The sequence below is a fragment of the Erythrolamprus reginae genome, chromosome 4, assembly GCF_031021105.1.
Source record: "Erythrolamprus reginae isolate rEryReg1 chromosome 4, rEryReg1.hap1, whole genome shotgun sequence".
Classification (NCBI taxonomy): Eukaryota; Metazoa; Chordata; class Lepidosauria; order Squamata; family Dipsadidae; genus Erythrolamprus; species Erythrolamprus reginae.
Window position 1 is genome coordinate 96,365,304 of NC_091953.1, and position 26,089 is coordinate 96,391,392.

At 38.7% G+C, this 26,089-nt stretch overlaps 1 protein-coding gene across 14 annotated transcripts in view; it reads right to left on the minus strand.

Moving 5' to 3' along the window:
* The window catches only part of VWA3B (von Willebrand factor A domain containing 3B), a 114,542-nt gene extending 89,856 nt beyond the window's left edge, over positions 1-24,686 (minus strand). For 3 of the 14 annotated variants that reach the window (XM_070750960.1, XM_070750948.1, XM_070750947.1), the window contains exons 1-3: positions 17,892-17,959; positions 2,264-2,337; positions 435-659 (exon numbers count right to left, since the gene is read on the minus strand). In XM_070750960.1, coding sequence (XP_070607061.1) covers positions 435-659; positions 2,264-2,337; positions 17,892-17,929 — 337 coding nt within the window. In that variant the 5' untranslated portion in view covers positions 17,930-17,959. Of the gene's footprint in view, positions 1-434; positions 660-2,263; positions 2,338-2,752; positions 3,139-7,006; positions 7,829-13,222; positions 13,485-17,891; positions 17,960-24,548 lie in introns of those variants that run through there. The other 11 variants (XM_070750957.1, XM_070750954.1, XM_070750956.1 and 8 more) reach the window with 9 other exon arrangements.
* Between the last annotated feature and the right edge of the window lie 1,403 nt (positions 24,687-26,089).

The following is a 26,089-nucleotide window of genomic DNA, read 5'->3' on the forward strand; positions in this document are numbered from 1 at the left end:
GTGAGCTGCTCCGAGTCCTCGGAGAGGGGCAGCATACAAATCTAATATATTATTATTATTATTATTATTATTATTATTATTATTATTATTATAATAAAGGCTGGAAATGGGTGCATTTACAACCTCCAGATGTCCTCCAGAAAATGGGGAGGCTGTTTTTGCCCTCCCTGAAGCTCCAAGAAAGCCTCCAAAGCCCAGGGAGGGCAAAAATACTCCCCATGATGCAGAGGCCACCTACCATGACCACACCCATCCATCAACTGGGCAAAGAACCCCTTGCTAAAATTTTGAAGCCCAAAATAACTCCTATTAAGACAACAAAGCTACAAACAAATACACAATGCTGTTTATTAACAAAAGGGACATCTCAACAACAAAAGAAGCAACAGATTGTAACCCAATAGAGATCTCTTTTGGTCATATTTCAGGAATACCTTCTTTGTGCTGGAATCCAATTTGGGGGAAAATCTGAGCAAAAGTCATCTTGTTCTTCTTGAGTCCATAAAGTTGAAGCCATTTAGCAGAGGAAATCAGAGGTTGTACATAGAAGTCGCATCGGACATCATTTGTCCTTTCTTTTGCTTCCATCGCTTTCTTAAAAGCAACAAGTGACTGAGATGTCTTGTGCTCCTTTTTACACTTTCCATTAACAGTAACCTCTGTAAGGGGAAATAAACTCATCTTTTACAAAATTATTTACGGTAGATATCCCTTTCCTTCCATATTATCTAGAAAGGAGGACCTTTCTGGGATACTATGTAGACAAGTGATCTTGGGGAAGGCTTGGCAAGCACTACATCTCTTACCTATAGTAAAAAATCCAGGTGGAGAGTGATTGCCTTAGAAACATAAAAGATTGACTGCAGAAAAAGACCTCATGGTCCATCTAGTCTGCCCTTATACAATTTCCTGTATTTGATCTTAGGATGGATTTATCTTTATCCCAGGCATGTTTAAATTCAGTTACTGTGGATTTAGCAGCCACGTCTGCTGGAAGTTTGTTCCTAGCATCTACTGCCTTGATTAAGAAGGAAGAGGAAAATGCAGTTCTCTGTTGTTCTGAGCTCCCTTTCCCAGAGGTGGGTTTCAGCAGGTTTTGGCCAGTTCTGGAGAGCCAGTAACGGTAATTTTGAGTAGTTCGGAGAAACAGTAAATACCACCTCTGACTGGCCCTGCCCCCATCTATTCACTGCCTCCCGAATCCCAAGTGTTCGGGAGAAAATACGAGTTTTGCAGTAACCTTCTCATGGAATGTGGAGGGAATGGAGATTTTACAGTATCCTCCCCCTGCTATGCCCAGCAAGCCATGTCACACCCAACAAGCCACGCCCACAGAACTGGTAGTAAAAAAAATTGAATCCCACCACTGCCCTTAGATAAACTAAGGAAAATCTCACCAACGTTAGCAAAGCAGCATTTTATTTTATTTATTTATTTATTTATTTATTTACTTACTTACTTACTTACTTACTTACTTACTTACTTACTTACTTAACTTATTTTGTCCAGTACACAATAATACACAATGAAGGTTATAGATGATATAGTAGAGAATATGAGATATAGGAGTGACTATAGGACAGGGGATGGAAGGCACTCTAGTGCACTTATGTACGCCCCTTACTGACCTCTTAGGAATCTGGAGACGTCAACCGTGGATAGTCTAAGGGTAAAATGTTGGAAGTTAGGGGGTGGTAGGGCATGTCTGCTATCAACCAACTAACTAGACATTGAAGACTGGTTGTTTTGCCTTCTGGTAAAGCCATTTGTTCAAAAAGCCAAGCCTTGAGAACAATGGCCCTAAACAATTAAAAGTTCTTCCAATATTTATAGGAAGAGCAAAGGACTTCCTGGGTCTTCAGAGGCCAAGGCACTCTATCAGAGAAAGGAAAGGGAAAAGACAAAGCAAGATCAGCTGGGAGCTTCTGCAAGTGGCCTGCTTACCAGAGCAGGGAAGATGGAACAAGTAAGAAGCTTAATCTCAAAGAAAATTCTTTGGTCCTGCCGTTGGAGTGTATGGAATGAGTAATTCTGCCAAGGATATATTCCAGCCATAGTAGGAAGAGAAATAGTCCTACTGTACTGTTTTAATATCACTTATTATTTACATTGATATCCAAACATGCAGTCCTGAAGAAAAAATAATTTCTTTGTTGCACTGTTGTCATAATATACTACAATATAATGCTATTTTGTCACTTGTCAAGAGAAACTATACATGTCTAGTAGGACTTTCAGGAGTAAGGATTTAAAAGATACTCACGTTTACTCCAAGCAAGTCGATTACTCATGTTGCCAATCATTCCAAGGACACAGTTGGTTTGTGCTTCTGTTCCTCTTAGATCAGCAATAAGAACAAATATAAATTGTTATATTGGTTGCATTCGTTCAAGGCTGTCTCAGCAAACTTAAACTAGGATGGGTATTTATACATTTAATGACTACTATAACAATAACTTTTCAACAATAAATGGAAATATTCCCTCAAATCTAACAAATTTATGATGCTATCATCTTTCACAAATTATAATCTGCTTTTGCAGACCATAAAAGTTAAAGCTGTAATGATTTTTTAATAGTCTTTACAATGCCACAAGATTGTTTAAATAGAAGGTAAACACTTGAATTATAGCTGTTCTGTGCTAATCACCTTGGCTGCCTTTTTTGGCCCTATTTTAAGGTGGTAGAATTTCCGTAGGTTTGAACCATTTTTTGTTTGTTTGTTTGTTTGTTTGTTTGTTTGTTTACTTACCATCTCTCTTATAATAAAACTCTGGCCAGTTCCCAATCAAACATTAAAATGATAAAAAATCCCATATTCAAACTATTAAAAGTCAACAGGTCAAGCTTCTGCTGTGTAGTCACCTCATCTTATCCCAGTGCTTGGTGTGGGTGGGGAGTCAGGTCTTCAGTGCTTTATGGAAGGTTAGGAGGATAGAGATATTCAGGAGTTCAGGGAAAATGTTTTCTGTAAGGCAGGGACTGCCACAGAAAAGACCCACTTCCTAGTTCCCATCAGCTGATAATCTTCAAAGGAAAGGACTAGAGTCTAGACACATGCACATTGCTCACCCAATTTAAATACAGCAAACATTTGTCTCCTACAGTTAGCATAGATATCTTAATCAGTATTTCCTGGTTGAGAATGATAGGAATTGAAATCCATCACACTTGGAAGCTCTAAGTTAGGAAAGTCTTGTCTAGCTTGAAAAGGAATGATAAAATCAGTCAGATAGGTAATCTATACCAGTGTTTCCCAACTGTGGCAACTTGAAGATATCTGAACTTCAACTCCCAGAATTCCCCAGCCAGCATTTGCTGACTGGGGAATTCTGGGAGTTGAAGTCCAAATGTCTTCAAGTTGCCAAAGTTTGGAAACACTGATCTATACTGTATTATTTCTTTATTTATTTATTGGATTTGTATGCCACCCCTCTCCGAGGACTTAGGGCGGCTCACAACATATCAAAACAATATACAATATACATATCTAAAAAAATCCAATTAATATAGCTAAAAAAACCTTTAAAACTCTAATAATATTTAAAAATCATTCATTCCCATTCACACAGCAAGACATACTACACTCGTTGGCCAGGGGGCTAGGGTCTAATGGCCCCAAGCCTGGCGGCACAGATAGGTCTTTAAACTTTTACGGAAGGTAAGGAGGGTGGGGGCAGTGCAAATCCCTGGAGGGAGCTGATTCCAGAGGGCTGGGGCCCCCACAGAGAAGGCTCTTCCTCTAGGTCCTGCCAAATGACATTGTCTAATTGACGGGACCTGGAGAAGTCCAACTCTGTGGGACCTAACCAGTTGCTGGGACTCGCGTGGCAGAAGGCGGTCCCAGAGATAATCTGGTCCGATGCCGTGTAGGGCTTTATACATCATAACCAACACTTCGAATTGCGTCCGGAAACCCATCGACAACCAATATATATTTATTTGTCTGTCTGTCTGTCTGTCTGTCTGTCTATTTATTTGTTTGTTTGTTTGTTTATTGGATTTGTATGCCGCCCCTCTCCGGAGATGAAAACCACTCACGCCGCAATCAAAAAATATCCAGAACCGTAAAGCCTACAAACTTGAAATTTGGCATGTATGTTCCTCTTGGCTTCTAGGTATCATGTATATAAATATTATCATATCTTTATATACCACCAATATGTACTTGACAAAATAACTAAACAAATAAATAGGTGCTCACTAAAAAAGGATTTTTCGAAATGACCATGAGAGAGGGTCGTGCACACATGCTCAGGAGACGGGGAGGGATTAGAATGAAAAAATACCCTGTTAGCGCCAGGTCATCAGCTAGTTTCTTATATACCAGTAGTCTATAGATTTGAAAGGTATAAATAAAGAATAAAATCTCATCTTACCCACAAAGCAGTAAATGTTTAGGGAGATGCTTTAAAAACACTTAAGACATAACATATACAATTAGAGATGCTAGCTACAATCGGTGACTCGGTTAGATACTGCTAGTTCACTGTAGATAGCAGTGATTTTAAGCATCTCAGATGCAAATTTTCATGGAGAAATTTACTTGTGTGCCTTTTGCATGCCAAGCACACATTCTTTTAGTAATGAAGACTTCATATAATATCAGCTAGTAGAAGTAGACCTCTAATTATGACAATTGAGCCCAAAATTGAGACATTGAGACATGAGGCCTGCATTGGATGCCTATCAGTTTCTGGTCACAATTCAAAGTGTTGGTTATGACCTTTAAAGCCCTGCATGGCATTGGACCAGAGTACCTCCGGAACCGCCTGCTACCGCATAAATCCCAGCGACTGATAAGGTCCCGCAGAGTTGGTCTTCTCCGGGTCCCGTCGACCAAACAATGTCATTTGGCGGGCCCCAGGGGAAGAGCCTTCTCTGTGGCAGCCCCGGCCCTCTGGAATCAACTCCCCCCAGAGATTAGAACTGCCCCCACACTCCTTGTCTTTCATAAATTACTCAAAACCCATCTATACCGCCAGGCATGGGGGAGTTGAGACACCTTTCCCCCAGGCTTTTTTATATTTATGTTTGGGTATGTATATGTTGTTTGCTTTTTTAAATATGATAGAGTTTTATGTACTTTTTAATATTAGATTTGTTTTTGCTGGAATATTGTTTTTATTATTGTTGGGAGCCGCCCCGAGTCTTCGGAGAGGGGCGGCATACAAATCTAATAAATTGAATTGAAATTGAATTGAATTTGTTAAATGAGTTTTGCCCCATTTTATGACCTTTAAGTGGATCCCTGCAATTGTTAAAATAGTAACATGGTCGTTAAGTGAATCTGGATTCCTGATTCCCTTTGCAATCAGGTCATGAAAAACGATCACATGACTGAGGGACACTGCAACCGTCATAAATATGAGTCATTTGCCATGCATCTGAGTTTTGATCATAACTATGTGGATACAGTAACGTTGTAAAGTATGAAAAATGGTCATCAATCACTTTTTTCAATGATATAACCGGTCAACTGTTGTAAGTTGAGGGCCACTGTATTTGCCACATCAATGTTTGTTGCATGGAGGAAGAATTACCTGAAAAGAAATCTGGTTGAGATTACATAAAACCCTTATAAAACACAATCTTTCCAAGATCTTTTTTAAAATTCTGGGAGAATGAATTGGTATTTGAAATCACAACAATTTCACAAAGAACTCTTCATATTATTACAGATTTGCTTTTAAATCTATTTTATCTAGTCATTAAGAATGGATCATGAGCATAAAACACAGGTAACATTATATACCATGAAAATTACACTACCAACTTGCTACTATTTCAAAACTGTGTTGACAGGGTCGGATGTCAATTGATATAGATTGGGTATCTGATGGCAGTGCCCTTTGGGCAGAACTTCTGTGACAAAGTCATCCAACAATTATTCATGATCAATCTCAGTATTGGTTCGGTGCCCAAATTTCCAACTGCAGATAGATTGATATAAGAAATTGATTTCATCAACTACCAAGATTGTTTCCAATTAAAAAAGAACTCTTTATGTTCGTTTGTAATGTTCGTTTGTAATGTTTGTAATGTTTGTTTCCTTTAATTTGAAAATAATACAAATGTTTTTTTTAAAAATAACTAAAATAAATCTTTCATTTGATCAGTGACTCTGGGGATAACATTAACAGAACAAAAAGTTTGAAAAAGTCTGCAAGGAAGAGCTCTATTGTCGACCTACCAGACCAACGGACAAGTCAATTTTACAGAAAGGCTAAAAATACTTTCACTAAATTTGTTTACAATAACAAAATCTTGCAAGATTGGTTGTGGGGTATGTCTTTCTCCTCTCATGCTCATGTGAATTGGGGGAGTTGGCCTTAGCCTCTTCTACATATTTTCTGTTGTTGTAAATTTGAGATTTGTTTTTTTCCTTTGGTGTTATTGCTTTGATAACACAGTTCACATGTTTCCGTCCTTACACCCATTCATTAGTGCACAAGTATTGTTTTCCTTTAACAGATTATACCATTTTTCTCCTTTTTGTCTGCTCTCCCTAATTTGGTTTTTATCCTGCTTCCCTCCCTTTTTTTTCCGATTTTAACCTTTTTTTCCTCGTTCTTTGTATTTTACACTTTTCTGAAATCTAATAAGATTGTAAAAAAAATATTTTAGAAAATGATAACAAGATGAATTAAACCACTGATATATATATATATATATATATATATATATATATATATATATATATATATATATATATATATATATATATCCATACACACACACACAGCACGTAGTCCAGACAGGTTCAACTGCATTCAAACAAAATTGTAACCCCTTGATAAATTAAATCATTTCCTAATCATTTAATTGTCGTGGTTGACTGAGCTATAGTTTGCTAAAGCCAAGGCCCTGAGTTTTCATAACACTAATTAGTAAACCACATTTTAGAATGCAGTTTTTGAAAATCCAACCACAGGAAATCAGAAGGTAGGTCTGCAGGCAGGGATTAAGGTGCCTTAGTCAGAATAAATGATTACCCTCTACTAACTTTTTTGTTCTTATCTCCTCCATCTCCTCCATATCAGGAAAGACAGATTTCTTCCATGGATTATGGCTTCACCAGAAATCCAGTACCTAACACAGACAGATATACAGTAATATTGTTTTTTTAAAAGCGGGTGGGAAGAAATGTATTCCAGATCATTCGAAACCTAGAAATTTGTTTCCAATGCCGTATCTAAATTGAGCATTTTAGTAGCCTAAGTGGGAACGTTCATTTTGATTGGAATTCAGAAACTCTTGTTGGCTTTCTACTTCCTATTTTTAATCCCTAAATCACTCTGTCTATTAACCTTTTTATTTCGATTCTACTTTTTCAATTATATGGCTTCTGTGATAGTTCCAAATCACAACTGTGCAATAGTCAACACTAGCACCAACAGTCACCTTGACAACCTTTCAAAATGTAGCTGTTGATGAATTGACTAGTTGACACACAAAAAATCCTCGATATATGTGTACAATAAAGGACATGTGTAAATATTTACTCTTTGGCTATAGTACCAAATAATTTGCTTCTGGCAAAATCCCCAGAAGATTTGTGTTAACAAGCCACTGCCACAATGTAGGTTTGTGTTTCCAGCAGAGAAATGCATACAGCTAACAGCAATCCTAGCCTGCCATGGACTAGCTCAAGAATTTATCAATAGTCAATGCTTAGCTAAGCTATTGTTGCACGTGAACAGACATAACTAATCATAATTGTCTAGAATCATTAAACATGCTGAGTCAATGCTGTACAAACAACAATTAGCACAAGTAAAGGATCAGTTATAAAACATTTTAGTACCATTGTAACTTTGAACAGTCATTAAACAAATGGTTCTACATTGAGGAAAACTTGTCCTAGCAAACAGATTTAAGCAATGAATTAAAACAGATCTGGCTGTATATCAATAAGGGTGACCTTTATTGTCATGCCATGTAAATGTTGGGCAGAGCATGACTGCAGTGGAAAGCCTCCTTATCCATGGATGATCTCAGTATAATTTAGAATACAGTGTTCCCTAGCTTTTCGCAGGGGATGCGTTCTGAGACTGCCCGCGAAACTCGAATTTCCGTGAAGTAGAGATGCGGAAGTAAATACACTATTTTTGGCTATGAACAGTATCACAAACCTTCCCTTAACACTTTAAACCCCTAAATTGCAATTTTCCATTCCCTTAGCAACCATTTAGATTATTACTCACCATGTTTATTTGTTAAAGTTTATTTAAAAAAATATTTATTAAAAACAGATGAAAGTTTGGCGATGACATATGATGTCATCGGGTGGGGAAAAACATGGTATGGGGGAAAAAACCGTGAAGTATTTTTTAATTAATATTTCTGAAAAACCGTGGTATAGAATTTTCGCGAAGTCCGAACCCGCGAAAATAGAGGGAACACTGTACCAATATTACAGGATTCTAAGGAACTGAGATTTCCATTGCTCTTACATGCAGCCCACAACTGGACTGCATGTTATTATAAGTTAAAATAGATGGCATTTAATAATTTTCTGGGAATTTATCTAATAGTGATTAATCCATGAACCCTATATGGGAAGTCTTCTTCCTAGAAGAATGAACAATTTTGAGGAATATTTTAAAAGGTAGAATATTACATTTCGCTAAATGAGAAATGGAAATACGTGTTTTTTAGAGGCAGAAAGCAACCCCCAACTTCCTTAATAGCCCACAGCAGATGTCAGCATTTACGTGATAAAAAGTTTGTTGAAAAAAGAGAAGTATCTTGATATGTCTATTCATAAGCAAATCCCCTCCTCACCTAAGAGCCAAAACAGGACAAAATCCATTAAGCCACTCAAGAATTACCCAACACCCTTTCAGAACACAAGCCCCTTCACTGCATCACCTCCAGCAAACTTCAACCAAATCTGGGAGCTCAGATAACCTATAGAGCCAGTTGTGACCTTGACATAACCCCTACAACAGCCAATAGAATGCATGTTCTTGCACAGGAAGCTCAAGTGCGAAGTTTAAAGAAGGCATAAAAACCTCTCACTCTCAACTCTATTTTGTCAGCTGTACTAGAACCATGTGCGTGGTGGTTCTGTTCACCATTAAATCCTCTTTCCAATCACCCTCCATGTTTCCAGCGTCTTTCTCTTGGCTTGGAACTGAAGCAGATGGATATTTTCCCCCACACCTGTTAAACAAATCATGGCTTAATGCAATATGTTAAAATCAGTATGCTTAAAACATGGAATTTGTGACTATAGGTAGTGCTCGATTTGCAGTGGTTCATTTAATGACCACTCAGAATTACAACGGCACTGAAAAAAGTGTCTTCACAATTACAACTGTTGCAGCATTCCCTTGGCCACACAATCTAAATTTGGAAACTTGGCAACTGACTCATAGTTTTGACAAATGAAGTGTCCCAGGGCCATGCGATCGCCTATTGAGACCTTCTGACAAGCAAAGTCAATGTCGAAGCAAGATTTACTTAACCACTGTGCTACTAACTTAACAACCTCAGTGATTCACTTAACAACTGTGACACAAAAGGTCACTCGTAATGGGGTGAAATTCACATAACAATTGTCTCACTTGGCAACAGAAATTTTGAGCTCATTTGCGATCGTAAGTTGAGGACTGCCTGTATTTCTTATGGGAAAGCACAAATCTAAAACATGGAAAACTTATCTGAGAATAAACAGGAGCTAACATTTCCATAAAGAAGTTGTTTAGCACATCACATTTCCTGATCTTAACACTAAAGCAATTTATTGTTCAAATGGCGAAAAGTGAGAGAAACATTGAAACTTTCTTTTCTCTTCTCTTGTAAAAAAATTCCAAATGTATTTGAAAAGGAAGTTTGAACCAGGATCAATCCTTTGTTACATTAAACAGACTAAAGCTCCCGATTTTTAACTGTAATAGATGTATAGTGGCCATGTATTCTTTATTATAAAGGACAGCCCTTTGTTTCAGTAAGCTGTCTTTAAGATTTATTTTTTCAAATGTTCACTCTTGTCCTTTATTTTGATCATTTTAACTTTTAATGATGTCACTTAATACATTCTTTCATATTCAGGTAAAAAATATGGACATTCGATTTATCTTTTAAAGAATAATTTTACATATTCTAATTGATTTTAAATAGTTTTATTTTTAAAAATGCTTTTATAAAGTTTTTTCTTAGTTTTGCTCTTAATTTTTCTGTTGCAAAGCCACATTATAAACATAAACAATTATATTTGTTTATCCTTCGGAGCCTCAGATTTGTCCTTTTGTTTTTATTTTTCAAGAAAATATGGTCACTGAAATAATACAGTCCCTAAGCCCTGGTGCTATAACTTTGCCTTCTTGAATATCAATTTCTGGCTCAGATATTAAGATATCTTGAAGTAGTCCTGGGTGCAAGTCTTGTTCTATCTTCTTCATAGGTGATGAACAGTGGCAATGGTGCTTTTTACCATGTTGCTGAACTTTGTTTATACATCTGGTTGAGTCTGTGACACTTAAGGCTACATTCAGAGGCTACAGCTGGTGCAGCGTGTGGAGACACAGGCAGCTTCGGGAGCCTCAAGAATGGCTCCTGTAACACCAGAAAGGTTGTTTTCTCAGTAAGTCAAAATGTTACTTTCTCTTCTTAAGAGCTGGCCCGATATCAAACTCCCAAAGGAAACAGGCAATTAACTCAGCAGTTATCAAAACTCACAGACGTTGGCCGACAGCCCAGTTCTAATTATTTTCACAGAGCGATAATCCAAAGCAAGAAAGTCAGAACATGGCAAAGCCAGGTATAATGAATGAACCACATTGTCTCCAGCAAGTGACTCTATGGGCTTACGCCTTAAATAGCCTCTGGACGTGGCCAATTAGCCTGCAGCTGTACTCATGAGGAGACCTCCTCCTACAGAGCCAGTCACGCCTACTAGCTGCCCTGCGTGCCCTAGCATCAATCAGAGGCTCCTCCTCTTCTCCTGGGTCACTCAGCTCAAACTGAGGAGGTGCAGAAGGCCCTGGTTGGCTTTCAGCCTCTGGCACTGAGCCCTCCTCACTATCGGACTCAGGTTGTCAGGTGCATGAGATGAAGTAGCCATGCCACAATCTTCTCCTGGTCCTCTGGATCCATGATCAGTTGCGTGGGACGCGGGCAGGCCACAAGAGGGTCCAGGTTATTTGTAGGATGTCTCACCCTACTGGGATTGGCCTGCCCCACTCATGCCAGCAGAGGAAGCATGCTGCAGTTCCCATCAGCCCAATTATTCCGGCTGGTGGGGTCCAGGAGGTGGACCGTCTCTGCTGTGGCTCCTGCCTTCTGGAAAATCTTGCTTCCTCTTCTCTGTGAGGTTGGCCCCAACCCTCCTATCCTTTCATATGGGCCTAAAGACCGGGCTCTACCAGTTGGCCGGTGGCCCCAGTGGCAGAACAACAGTGGAGGTGGTTGATGAAGTAACAACAGATCACACCTCCTCCCATTCTGCCCCACCCTCTCCACGTGTCCTTAGATTTTAGTCTTTGGTTTTAATGTATTTATGTTTTAATGTAGATATATATTCTAAAGATTGTAAGCCACCCAGAGTTACCTTATGCATCTTATAAATAAATGGATAAACAGACAAGAAGGATTCTCAGATGTCTGATCTAAAGGCTGTTGTTGTCGCTGTTATCAGCACATTAAAATTGTGACAGTACTGTTATATCTTTCAGGAGAAAGCCTATGTAAATTAATATGAGGAGAAAGCCTGGCAAAAGTTACACATTTGGATACAAAGACCTCGGAGCAGTGGTTCCCAACCAAGGGGTCGGGATCCCTTCGAGTCTTCGGAGAGGGGCGGCATACAAATCTAATAAATAATAATAATAATAATAATAATAATAATAATAATAATAATAATCAAATAACCGTTTCACAGGAGTCCCCTAAGACCACGGGAAAAGACAAATTCCCCTGGGGTTAGGACCTATTCTGGTGCCTTGGAACATACAGAGAGGAGCAGCACACAAATCTAATAAATAAATGAGTGAGTGAGTGAGTGAGTGAGTGAGTAAATAAATAAATAAATAAATAAATAAATAAAATATTTTTACAATCCAACCAATCAAACATTTACAGTGGGAGTGTCCCTCTGACCTTCCTGCCAATCAGCTTAAAGCTCTGTTGGGAAAATGTGCGCTAGACTTATGGTTGGGGCTCACCACAACATGAGGAACTGTATTAAGGGGTGGTGGCATTAGAAGGGTTGAAAACCATTTCCCCAGAATATGGTAAAAAAAAAAATCTCTTTTGAAAACAAAGGTCCCGTAGCTGTCGAATTAGGCTGAGAAAAGAATATATTTTGCAGAAATTGCCTTGTTCACCTACAGTCATTTCAGAAACCATACAGGATGGAAAGTAATGCCTTGCAAGTCAGGGTTTGGCACACCTGTTCTTTGTGGCATGCCGCATGGATTGGTGAGAAGGCAATGGAGATCAGAAGGAAAACTGTCCATTTTCTTTCCCTTTAAAATTCCTTAACTCAGGGATGGGCAAAGTTGACTTGTGGACTTCAGCTCCCAGAATTCCTGAGCCCATCATGCTAGCTCAGGAATTCTGGGAGTTGAAGTCCACATGTCATAGAAGAGCCAACCTTGCCCACCCCTGCCTTAGCTACATTTCTATTTGTTTGTTTGTTTGTTTGTTTGTCATACAAATATAGTATTGTAGTATGTTTAACATAATATAAGTATAAAGTAGAGATAGAAAAGATAAAAAGACTTTAGAACAGGGACAGTAGGCACGAAGGTGCACTTATGCATGCTCCTTACAGACCTCTTAGAAAAGGAGAGAGGTCTATTGTAGATAATGTAAGGTTGAAGATTTTGGGATTGGGGGAGGAAACAACAGAGTCTAGTAGTGAATTCCAGGCATTGACCACTCTATTGCTGAAATCGTATTTTCTGCAGTCTAGTTTGGAGCGATTTACATTCAGTTTGTATCTATTGTGTGCTCTTGTGTTGTTTTTGTTAAAGGTGAAGTAGTCGCTAACAGGGAGTACATTGTGATGTACTTGCATTGCCCTAACTTCCAGTGTAGAATGTTTGCATTTCCCCCCCAACAAATCAATTTTTCCCACCGCAAATCAAAGGGTCATACAATCAAAACGTGCGGAGCCTACGAAAACAAATTAAGAAAAGCGGATATTCGCTTTTTTTTTTTTACTAAGTATATATATATACGTATATATCAACATGCTGCTTAACATTCGTACCCCGAAGTTCTTTGGCCTATCAAAGGAGGGGAACTCAATCCCTGAGATGCATTAACTGGAAACGAAGGGTGGCATTACCCGACCAGCCAGGTCTCCAGCTTTCCACCCATCCTCCGTACGAGGTAAGAGGGAGGCTGCTCGCACCCCCGCGCGGTTCTCCACGGGGGCCCCGCCTCACCTGGGTTCGGGCTCTCGGGCCGCTTCTCTCCCATTGTGACCAGATCACGCGGCGAATTCCATCCAGGGCGCTGAGACGATTCGCCCCGCTTAATAGCAGCCGCCCCGTTTTCGTTGATGCTGGAGACGGCACGGTTGCTAAGGCAGGGCCAGCTGGAGTTTCGTTCCGAAGGATAAAGGAGCCGGGATTTAAGCGCGACTCTTTTGCAGTTCGCCTTTTCTCTCTCCCCCACTCTGAAGGGCTTAATCCCAGGCATTCCACTTGCTGTTTATATCAGTATCATGTATATGGATATTATTATATCTAATTTTCTTATTTTTTTACTAGTATCTTGTATATATCAGTTCTTATATAAGTGCACCTTTGTGCCTAGCGTTCCTGTCCTACTGTGTTTTTATCTTTTCTATCTCTACTTTATACTTATATTATGTTAAACATACTACAATAGAATACTATATTTGAATGACTAAATAAACAAACAAACAAACCTGCCTTCCATTGAGGACCTGTATACTGCACGAGTCAAAAAGAGGGTGGTGAAAATATTTACCTCACATCCTGAACACAAATTGTTTTAACTCCTACTCTCAAAACGTTGCTACAGAGCACTGCACACCAAGACAACTAGACACAAGAACAGTTTTTTCCCCAAGCATCATAACCCTAGTAAACAAATAATTCCCTCAACACTGTCAAACTTTTTACTAAGTCTGCACTTCTATTTCTACTAGTTTTTTTTTCTCATCATTCCTATCATCCTTTTCCTCCCACTTAGGACTGTATGACTGTAACTTGTTGCTTGTATCCTAAGATTTTTATTAATATTGATTGTTTCTTCATTGCTTATTTGACCCCCTTTGATAATCATTAAGTCTTGTACCACATGTTCTTGACAAATCTATATTTTCTTTTATGTACAGTGAGAGCATCTGCACCAAGACAAATTCCTTGTATGTCCAATCACACTTGGCCAATAAAGAATTCTATTCTATTCTATATGAATATTATTATATCTTTACATAGCTCCAATGTGTATTTGACAAAACAAAAAAAGAAAAAAAGAAAATAAAAATCATGCTTTTCCTCCTAAATAGGAAACTCTTTTAACTATGCTCCGACTCCCTGGACTCTGTTTCGATTGTAAAATAACAATTATTATTATTTTAAACTGAGCAAACATTTTTGTTTTTAAATTTTGTTTTTCAGCTGCCAAAAAACCAACTCAGTTCTACTCTGCATCAACAGAGGGATAGAATCAGGATCACATGAAGTGTTAGTACCACTTTATAGGGCCTTGGTAAGGCCACAATTGGAATACTGCATTCAGTTTTGGTCACCATGATGCAAAAGGATGTTGAGACTCTAGAAAGAGTGCAGAGATGAGCAACAAAGATGATCAAGGGACTGTAGGCTAAAACATATAAATAACAGTTGCAGGAACTGGGCATGGCTGGTTGGATGAGGAGAAAGACCAGGGGAGACATGATAGCAGTGTTCCAGTATCTCTGGGGTTGCCACAAAGAAGGAGTCAACCTATTCTCCAAAGCATATGAGGGTAGAACAAGAAGCAACGGGGTGGAGACTGAACAATAAGAGAAGTAACTTAGAACTAAGGAGAAATTTATATAGTTTAGTCACTGGTCTCTTCTTGTTAGCCACCTTCTTTATTTGGGAAAAAGAGTTTGCAGATCAGAGAGTCAGGGTGACAGTGCAAGGACATTGCCTGCAATAATCACAAGTAATTGCATATGGTAAGTTCCCACGCAGGCCTCAGGAGTCCTTGTCCTTGGCGGGAAATGATGGAGATAATTATTTAAAGAAGCTCTCGTTGCAAGGAAATGGGCTGCAAAAAAAAATGCTCAGCAGGAGTATTGAAGGGCTGCTTTTTAGAAGAGAACAGAACAGAACAGAATTCTTTATTGGCCAAGTGTGATTAGACACACAAGGAATTTGTCATTGGTGCATATGCTCTCAGTGTACTTTTTAAAAAAAGATACATTTGTCAAGAATCGTGAAGTACAACACTTCATGGTTGTCATAGAGTTTTTATAAAAAATTCTGGATATTTAATAGCACTGCAACTAAGATCAATTAATGACTGATTGGTTTGCTCAGAACCTACCTCACCAGTCCCAATTTCTCAGCCTAACTGATCCTGATGATTCAAATCATCATCAATAGCAAACAAAATAAAAGAGGAACCAGGTGAGCTGCAATGTTGTATGGAACAGCTCGGTCTTTGGCAGGAAGAAGGCCAATTTGATACCCACAGGTGCTACTTCAAATAGTGTCCCTTGTCCTCAAGGACCCACTTCCCCAAAGTGGGAAGCTATAAGTAGATTTTCCATAGATGATCTAATAACACTGGTCAACACAAAAAAAGTCATAATATGTCCGTTTTATGGAGTTTGATGTGCTGATTCCAAAAATATGCTTAGTTTTGCTCTATCACATAAAGTTTCTGACAGAGAAGCATTTTTGTTATTATGTTATTTCTACATTTTCAATATATGTGGTAATTACTGTTCTCTTAATGTCACCAGTGTATTTCCTATACTTTATAATAACAATGCTGCTCCGTGGAAACTTATACCTGCCACAGAAAAACTGTGTACTGGTATTCCATTGTCGTAAATATTTAACTTTTTTCATTGAAGTTCAGAAAATAAGATTGTAGGTCCTTAATTACCATGTGCAAAGAGTTACAATTATTATTATACATTTTTGAAATCAGAACCAAAAAATGATTCAGAAAAGTACGATGCAATGATTACAAAAAAATATTTTTGTAGACCTGTGTAAATCAGAGCAATTCTGGTTGGAACAAGGTGGCAGAGATTTTCTTGCTATTACCGAGAAAAATATGAAATTACCTAGAGATGCTGTTATTAATATTTGTACTAAATCTGTAATAAATTAGCTATCCAGACCAGTCCACGTGCTTCCTAATTATTTTCCAAGAAGCCTTTTTTTCCTGTAGGAGCAACTGTATACAGTATACTGACTAAAATTTACTTGCTAAGAAGTTATTCATATTAAACTATGTTGATGTTCTGCTCCATAAATAACAACCTTGGAGACAAAAGGGTGACTCTAAATAATTACAGAAAGAAACCATGGGAAATTACACAGAAATAGATTAAATCTTGCCAGCTTGGCAGTTAATTATTGTACAGGAGAAATGGCAGTGCAAAATACAGCTTAGTCCCACTAAAAATGCTAGAATCTTCTCACGAGAAAACACACACACCAAAATCTGTATTTGAACAACATTGCAATGCCAGATTTACTACAAAGAATGTGCTAGCTTTTGCATTTCATTAACTTTTACCAGGCAAGTTGGTAACAGTGATAAGGAAGCTAAGGGGGGGGGGGGAATTGAGGCTTGCACTTGAGCCTTGCCTGTGTTTATCTTAGGGCTTGCCCCCATTATTAGGTAAAGGCTAACCACCTAAACTTTAGTTGGCATAAAATAATGCTGGCATGAAATTTGCTGTCTCTCTTTTAAAACCTGCTTGTCTTGCATCTGTTCCAAGTCACTGCAGAATAGCACTGTCCTGATTTCTGAGTGTGCTAACTATTATAAGCAAAGCATTTTGCTTTCCCATCTGGCTTTATTGATATTCTCTTTCACCATGTCAACAGCCAGTGAGCAAACACCTGCTGATGGAACAGGGCAGCACAAATGTGGTAGGTTTGATTCAGGACTCTAATCTTTCTACAGATTAGTTTATCTGTCCCCCCCCTTTTTAATGTACCAGCTGGGCATCCTCCAATTTAAAATCATATTAAAAAGCAAGAAAAAATGACAAGGCAAAAGTTATTCTAGAGAGCTGTGAGGCTGAATTTGCCATGAGGCTGAATTGTATTCTGTAGAGTGTGAAAACTGAAATTACTGTAACTAACAAGCCAGGTCTTACTTTGGGAAGAGGGAAATGACTGAAATGGACAAATATAGGAAATCTGACAAATAGATTAGAATAAACTCTTGCTTTCTGAAAGCTGCCCTGATTTTTTTAAAAAATTGTGATTGCTGCATCTAACAATAAAAATGCATTTTAGAATACTACTACCGGTAAAAGAAAAAAATTGTTTATATTCTGCCTTTATTGTTAAAGCAGAACATTAATACTCTGATACGCCTCTTCCCCAAATACCATAGTGGAAAGCTGCTGAGATTTCTTCAGCTTTGGTTGAAGGCATGAAGAGATAGCATCAAAAATAAGGAAGTAAGAGAAGTTGATTGATGTGGGGAAGGGGAAAACAGGAAACCAAGCACTAATGAAGAGATCCTGTACTAGCAAGAAAATGCTGCAATTGAAGCTGGCAAGTGATTAGAGGGGAATTGACCTTACAATACTCCAGCCCTCTAATCACTGCCACAACAGGTCATCTAATCTCACCTCAAAGATAATGGGTGATGAAGCACTGCACATTTATGCAATTTAAAGCTGTAGCAGGATAGTACTAGATGAAAGAGGAAAATCTTACCTTAAAATAGGTGCACCTAATAATGACTTAATACTCATGGGCACGAGATGACAGCCAAAGTGGAAATAAGACCTTAGACGGCTGTAATATGATGAGGTGCAAATTAGATCTTTTCAGATTCAGAGAAAGTGCTGCAAAAGTTGTCCAACTTGGTTTAAATGATGATGATGATGATGATGATGATGATGATGATGATGATGATGATAATAATAATAATAATAATAATAATAATAATTTTATTGTCATTGTCAAAAACAAGATAGCAAACCTAAGGAAAGAACTGCTACTTTCTCCTAGAATGAAAAAAAGATTTCTAATTATTCAGGCTGCAGAAGGAAGTTTTCCTGGGTGGACAGGAAGGTCTATAGAGATTCTCAGTCATCCAGGTTGTCCCAAAGATGATTTTTCAGGAGGCAACTGGACTTATTTGGGGTTTTTTTCCTTTGAAGATGTTTTGCTTCTCATCCAAGAAGCTTCTTCAGTCTGACAGGTTAGTGGGAATGGAAGGATTTACATTCCTTGCAGACAGCTGGTAATTGGCATCCTTTTAGAAGGTCCTTGAAGTACTTGGAGGTTTACCTGTGTCCTCAGGGTCACAAGTGCTTCAAGGACCCTCTAAAACAGGTGTGTCAAACCTGTGGCATCACGGCATCACATGACGTATCAGGACTTTTTTCCCCTTTGCTAAACTGGGCGGGGCTGGGGCCGCGAGTTTGACACCTCTGCTCTAAAAGGATGCAGACTATCAGCTGTCTGCAAGGAATATATCATAAAGCCTTCCATTCCCCACCATCCTGTCAAAGCTGAAGAAGCTTCTTGGATGAGAAGCAAAACCTCTTCAAAGGAAAAAACAAGGAAGTCCAGTTGTCTACCAAAAAAGCACCTTTGGCACATCCTACCAACCGTATTTCTACCAGCAGTGGGTTGCTCCTAGTTCAGCCCCATTCTAAGAACTGATAGCGCTGGCAGCAGGAGGCTCCGCCACCTTCCCGGGACAATTCTGTGCATACATAGAAGTAGTGGTGCACAAGCACATGCGCGAACTGGTAATAAAGGTTTTAGAACCCACTAGTGATCCTTACCCTCTAAAAATCCTCTAGAAGAGTATTTTTAATGGCAACATTAGGATGCCGGCTGGGAAATTTGGGGATATTCTTTCTATTAATATTTCTATTATTTCTCAATTATTAACAAAAGTAAATAAATTGGAAGCATTTGGGTTTTTTGTTTTAGGCTTCATTTTGTTTTGGTTTCTTTCCTAAATTGCCTCTATTTGTATTCTTTATCACATAATGGAACTTTTTAGCAAATTCTTAATATTCTTCTTCAATATTCTTAGCAAAATATTGTAACTGAAATAACTACTGTAATGTCAAAGTAAATATATTCTGAAAAACGCATGTAACAATTGGTCAAAATAGTATTATGCTGGAAGTTATCTGCATATCTTAGGTTTGAAAAGTTTGAAAAACATTAATCCAGAGAATTTATTTATTGATATACAGTTTATAAAAAATGTCAATACAGGGGAACCCCGACATAAGAGCTGCTCTACTTAAGAGCAACTCGAGATAAGAGCTGGGAGGGGAGAGATATTTTTGTTCTACTTACAAGCCCAAATTCGAGATACAAGCGCCAAGGAGCTGTCTCCTGAAGCCAAACGCTAACTTCCGCGTTCGGCTTCAGGAGACAGCTGCGAAGCGGCGCGCGTGTTTTAAAAGGTTGCAGCCGGCCTGGGGGGCTCGGGGGGGTGCTTGCAGCTTTCTTTCTTGCTCTTTTTCTTTCTCTCTTTTACCTTCCCTTCTATTTCTTCTTTTCTTTCTCCTTCCCACCTTCTTCCCTCCCTCCCTCCCTTCACTCATTCCTCTCTTACTCTCCCCTTTCATAAGTTTCCTTGCTTCCTTCCTCTGTTCCTGTCCCTTCCCCCTTTCTTTCTTTCTTTCTTTCTTTCTTTCTTGCTTTCTTTCTTGCTCTTTTTCTTTCTCTCTTTTACCTTCCCTTCCTCTATTTCTTCTTTTCTTTCTCCTTCCCACCTTCTTCCCTCCCTCCCTTCACTCATTCCTCTCTTACTCTCCCCTTTCATAAGTTTCCTTGCTTCCTTCCTCTGTTCCTGTCCCTTCCCCCTTTCTTTCTTTCTTGCTCTTTTTCTTTCTCTCTTTTACCTTCCATTCCTCTATTTCTTCTTTTCTTTCTCCTTCCCACCTTCTTCCCTCCCTCCCTCCCTTCACTCATTCCTCTCTTACTCTCCCCTTTCATAAGTTTCCTTGCTTCCTTCCTCTGTTCCTGTCCCTTCCCTCTTTCCTTCCTTCCTTCCCACCCTCCGTCCATTCATTCACCCATTCCTCTCTTGATCGCTTAAAGCCGGTCCCTGGTGCAAAAAGGGTTGGGGACCTCTGTCCTACAGGATTGGGTGGCAGAGAAGTTGAACATATGTAAATTTAAAAGTTTAAGAAAGTTTACAAGTTAAGTGAAAGAAACTTCATTATTCATTTATATGTACATGTACATTTCTTCATTAAAAACATGTCTTTCTGCATAATTTAGACTAACTTTGTGAGTTTTTTGAGGGCTGGAACCAATTAAAATTATTTACATTAATTCCTATGGGGAAAAGTCGTTTGAGATAAGAGCTGCTCGACTTAAGAGCCCAGGTCCGGAACGAATTAAACTCGTATCTCGAGGTACCACTGTATAGTATAAAGCTTCAGTAGGAAAGAAATGAGGGAGAAGACAATTACAAATCTTAGATTTATTGTAAATCTATAATAATATTTCACTGCATAATTTTTGATCATCCTGTCTGAAAAAGATTATAAAGATGGAAAGGTGCTAGGAGAATAGAGTATTTCCATGACAGAATATTGCAACGTCTAAAGCAGAGGAGGCATGATCGTGTAACACATAAATAGGAGGGTTTCTCAAAAGTATACCATATCTTTGGCCTTAACTAGTTGACTAAAGTCATTAATCATTTTCTCATGTGTTAATATATTTTAATGTACTGATATGTTCTTTTCTGGGGTGTATGGGATGTTCATGGAGGAGTAGCACCTCTGGTGTAGGAGCATGTCGTGTCCTTTTACAGCAGCTCATTTAGGGCAGCTTTTAGGGCACTTCGTTTACCTTTGGTCCCCACCTGTTACTGATCACTCACCTGTGGCTCTTAGTACCTGTAGCATGCACATCCCAGGCAACCAGGTTGTGAGTAACTGATGGGTCTTTGACCTTTGGTGAGATAGGGACTTGTCTATCCCAAGCATGTGAAGACAAATTCCAGTGAACTGAGCAGATGAAACCTACTAGAATAGGTCAACAGTCATGAAGGTGGTCTCTGCAAGCAATGTGGTATGTTAAGAGCATGACAAGACACGAAAAACGCCCTGGTCAGCCACTAGAAGGGAAACTCTGACTGCAAACCTCCACTGCCTTGTGGCTATATCCATCTTTGAAAAAGGCTTCAGGAGTAAACGTTGAGGCAAAATCCAGAGCCGGGATCCCGGAAGCAGTTCATGACTGTGTGCACCCACATTCTGATAACTCCTGCGATGTAGCTGGAACCAATCGTATTGGATTATTTCAGAGAGGCAGAGAGGGGGGATCTGTTGCTTGGCTAACAGTCTATCCTCCATACTACCTACCTAGGTTTCGTGCTCTGGGGCAGAGCATGATTCCATGGTCTTTCGAGACTGAAGGATGCCAATACATGTATTATGTTTCTTTCTACCTCCTTGTATGCTGCCAGAATCTCACAATTGGGGCAGCCTACCAAGGGCATTAATGTCTGTCTTTAATGAAGAGAGACTTTTTATTGCTTCAACAATATCTGGCTGATGCTATAAATCCTTAGGGTGGAACCTTTTTTTAAAAAAAACTTGTTTCTATGTAGTTCAATTGTAACAGATGTAGCCATTAAGTCTGGTAATGACTGCCGATTTAAATGCTTTAAGGGAAAATGGATAATATCATGTAAGAATCAATGGTTATTAGCCTTTATGGTTGTTTTCTTACCTCAGAATTATAGACAACACGACCACATTGTGAGTTTTTGAAGTATGTCTGTTTGGCTATTTATGAGAAGACAATAATAAACTAGATGGACCATTGGGCAGATCCAAGCTGGCTTTATGTTTTTATAATTTGACGATGTGTTGTACAACACAGATGGAAGCCACATTAATGGCTTGAATCCTGATTCATTCCTCTCATTTTAAGCTTTACAAAGTCACACTTCCTTTCTTTAATCAGTGTAAAAACTGACGCTAGACTGGAATCTTGCATCCAATTATTCAGTGTAGCAGGATGTTCAGCTGAAAACAATGAAATAAATCCAGACTTAATCATTTTTCTGGTAAATATATTGAAATAAATAGGATATACTAGGCCAATTGATTTCAGTAACTAAATCTTGGCTAAATCTGGATTCAATCATTGACCTTGTTTAAGTCTAATCTTGAACTGTAATGAAGTTTGTTATTGTCTGAACACATTTGTTTTGGCTTAGCATGCTATGTGAACTAGACTCCTCTGACTTGTTCACCAAGTCATCCTTTAGATAATCCTGGTTTAGTGTTATGCAGGAATGCATCACATGACTTTTCCGTAAACATTCACAGTGCAGACAGGCTTTCTGTGCTAATTAAAAAAACTACCACTGCCGTAAACTAGACTGGGAAGCTAAGAAGGCAAAAGTAAAACTACGTCCATTTTGTTGCCTAGAAAACAATATAGATGTTTTCCATGAATCACCGGGAGCAAAGGAGATTTGATGGAAACTTTTCTCAACTCCAGAGAGGAATGTACTACATATTCTAGCAGTGCAATGCCACAAACCCATTACACTTCTGCCCTGCTGTTTGGAGGAGAAACTCCAGTTGGGGGGTCTTTAACCCCTGCTAGGATTGGCATCAGATGAATTACCTCACATTACATTACATCTGCAAACAACAATCACCATTTTCTTTTCATCGGACCAGAATACCTCCGGGACCGCCTTCTGCCGCACGAATCCCAGTGACCAGTTAGGTCCCACAGAGTTGGCCTTCTCCGGGTCCCGTCGACTAAACAATGTCGTTTGGCGGGACCCAGGAGAAGAGCCTTCTCTGTGGCGGCCCCGACCCTCTGGAACCAGCTCCCCCCGGAGATTAGAGCTGCCCCCACCCTCCTTGCCTTTCGTAAAGTTCTTAAGACCCATCTCTGCCGTCAGGCATGGGGGAACTGACACATCTCCCCCGGACCTATACAGTTTATACATGGAATGTTTGTGTGTGTGTTTGCTTTTAATAATGGGGTTTTTAGTGTTTTTTAAATTATTAGATTTGTTCTTACATTGTTCTTGTTATTGTTGTGAGCCACCTCGAGTCTACCGAGAGGGGCGGCATACAAATCTAATAAATAAATAAATAAATAAATAAATAAGTTTGAGTCCACTTGCAGATGGTAAAAACCTTCAGCAGGAGCCCCCCAAAAGGAGTTAATTAACAGTGTTTCTCAAATAGTGGGGTGGGCCTCCCTGGGGGGACACGGAGCAATGCCAGGGGGGGTGACCCCAAGGAACATGCTTATTTTGCTGCAGGGACTAGAGTTTTTTTGCACCAAATAACAGCACTGAGCACAGAGTAGGAGATATGAAGTGCATATAACAAATCCTTAAGCGACACTATGGAAAAATATTTAACAGGGATGAAAAGAAAGGAGGAGAGAGACAGAGCTAATGAGACAAATGTAAGTCTCCTGAAAGCTAAGATGAGGAAATATGATGAAGTATATGTAGGATTCACTGTGATTACAATGGAAGACAAGGAAAGATCGGTGTGTTTACTGTATCTAAAAATGTTGGCACTGGACAGCATGAAGCCAAAGAAATTAAGGAATCACTTAAACACATTACACCCCAATCATGCTGATAAGCCACTCGAGTTCTGTCAGCAAAAATATGCTGAATATTGCAAATAATCGTCCCAGCGGAAAGTTATGGGGGCGCAAAATATTTACTTCTTCCTGGGGGGATCGTAACAGAAAATAATTGAGAAACACTGTGTTAATAGATTAATATAACAGTAGATTTATTTCAGAGGAAATAAAATGATACAGATTGGGATAGTGTCTCCAGTTTCTAGGATGATGAGCACATTTTTGTAATGAGAAGCACATCATTATGAAATGGCCCACTAATCCTCCTTCCTGCCTGTCCAGAAATTAGAAAATTATTTCTCCTGCCTGCAGTTCATAATGGACGCATCTGAAGATCAGCATGGTTTGGGATGTGGGATGGTTTTTCCAAGCATGATATTCATTCAGAAGAAGAATAGAAGAAAAGAATTTTATTGGCCAAGTGTGATTGGACAATTTGTCTTGGTGCATATGCGCTCATGTACATAAAAGAAAAGATACATTTGTCAAGAATCAAGAGGTACAACACTTAATGATTGAAGAAACAATCAGTATTAATGAAAAACTTAGGATACAAGCAACAAGTTTTAATTATTAAATTTAATTATTAAATTGATATGCCATCCATAAAGTAACTCTGGGAGGTTTAGCAATCATAAAAAGATAAATAGAAAAGGGGTTTAAAATTTAAAACTATGCAAATATTTTTTTAAAATGCAATAAACCAGGAACCAAGAGATAAACCATACAGGGATGAGGTCTTCTTACCCATCAACCCATCTTCAGGGTCCCAAGCCAACACCTTCAGGGCCTCAAATTAATCAGCAAAATCAAATTTTAATACCCTTCTTGGAAGGGTATTAGAAGTGGGGACAGCAATTCTCAGCTCTGGTGGTAGAGAGTTCCAAAGGGCCAGGGCATATGCAATATGAAGCATATAAAATTAGTTGGGTGCTTTCCAAAGGAAAAATAAGGAATATTTTCTGCTATTGTATTAGCTCAAGAAATAACCGAGAAAACAAATACCCTTGTAGAGTTCAAAATGTGTGCAATGTGGTGTTTGTTTCATGCTTAGCAACTGTGTTCTCTCCCTTTCATATATTTACAGACTGAAGTATTCAAAGACTTGCCTCAACATGATAAAAGTTTAGATTGATACATTCCACACAGAGGAAGAAAAGGTGTATTATACTCAGCCGTGAAATATTTACCTAGCATATCATTTTAAAAGCAAGAACAGAATGTTCTACAACTTGATGGTATAAAATTAGGCACATCGTGGTATGCAAAGCAAGGCATTTGTTTTGGAGATTCCTCACATTGCATTATATTGTGTTTATATTAAAGCCTTTTTAGAAATACTCCAGTCTGCATTTGTAATTGGTAATAATAATAATAATAAATAATAATTTATTAGATTTGTATGCCGCCCCTCTCTGAAGACTCGGGGTGGCTCACAACAGCAACAAAAACAGTATACAATGGAACAAATCTAATAATAAAAATTATATTAAAAACCCCAACTGTTAAAAACCATACAACACATACATATCAAACATAAAATATAAGAATATAAGAAAGCCTGGGGGAGATGTCTTAGTTCCCCCATGCCTGGCGACATAGGTGGGTCTTGAGTAACTTACGAAAAACAAGGAGGGTGGGGGCTGTTCTAATCTCTGGGGGGAGTTGATTCCAGAGGGCCGGGCCCCCCACAGAGAAGGCTCTTCCCCTGGGGCCCGACAGACAACATTAAATATTGAACATTAAAGGAAACAAAAAAGTTATGTTGTTTATTTTAATAACCAAACTATATGGTAGAATTGGCCAACTTGGACCTGCTAACCAATCCAGATATAGGAAAACTGCATTGAGGTTCCTGGTCAAAATCCATAATGCAAAACTAATTAACACTATGATTAATCAGGATTATCATCCTCGGTGAACTAGCCGTTTTCCTCCAGTTTAACCTTCTTCTTGGGACATCTGTGAAGGCCAAAGAAGTATGCCACCTGCTTTTTAAAATTCTTAAATTTCTTGGTTGTGATTGTTTTAATGAAACTCGGGCCAGACATCCTCAATCAGAATATGTGTGCTTGAGATGATTTAAATAATGTAACAATTGGACTTTTTTTTCATATTGCTTGAGGTAAAGAGAGAATAAATGTGTTCCCTGTTCCATGGTGTTCCAATAGGATTATTCCTCTCCAAAGAAATAGATGAATTACCACTTGAAAGCTAACTTCTGCACCCAGGATATTTAGTGGAATCTCTGTCTGTCATGCAGATTTTAGAGGCAAAAGATTTAGTAA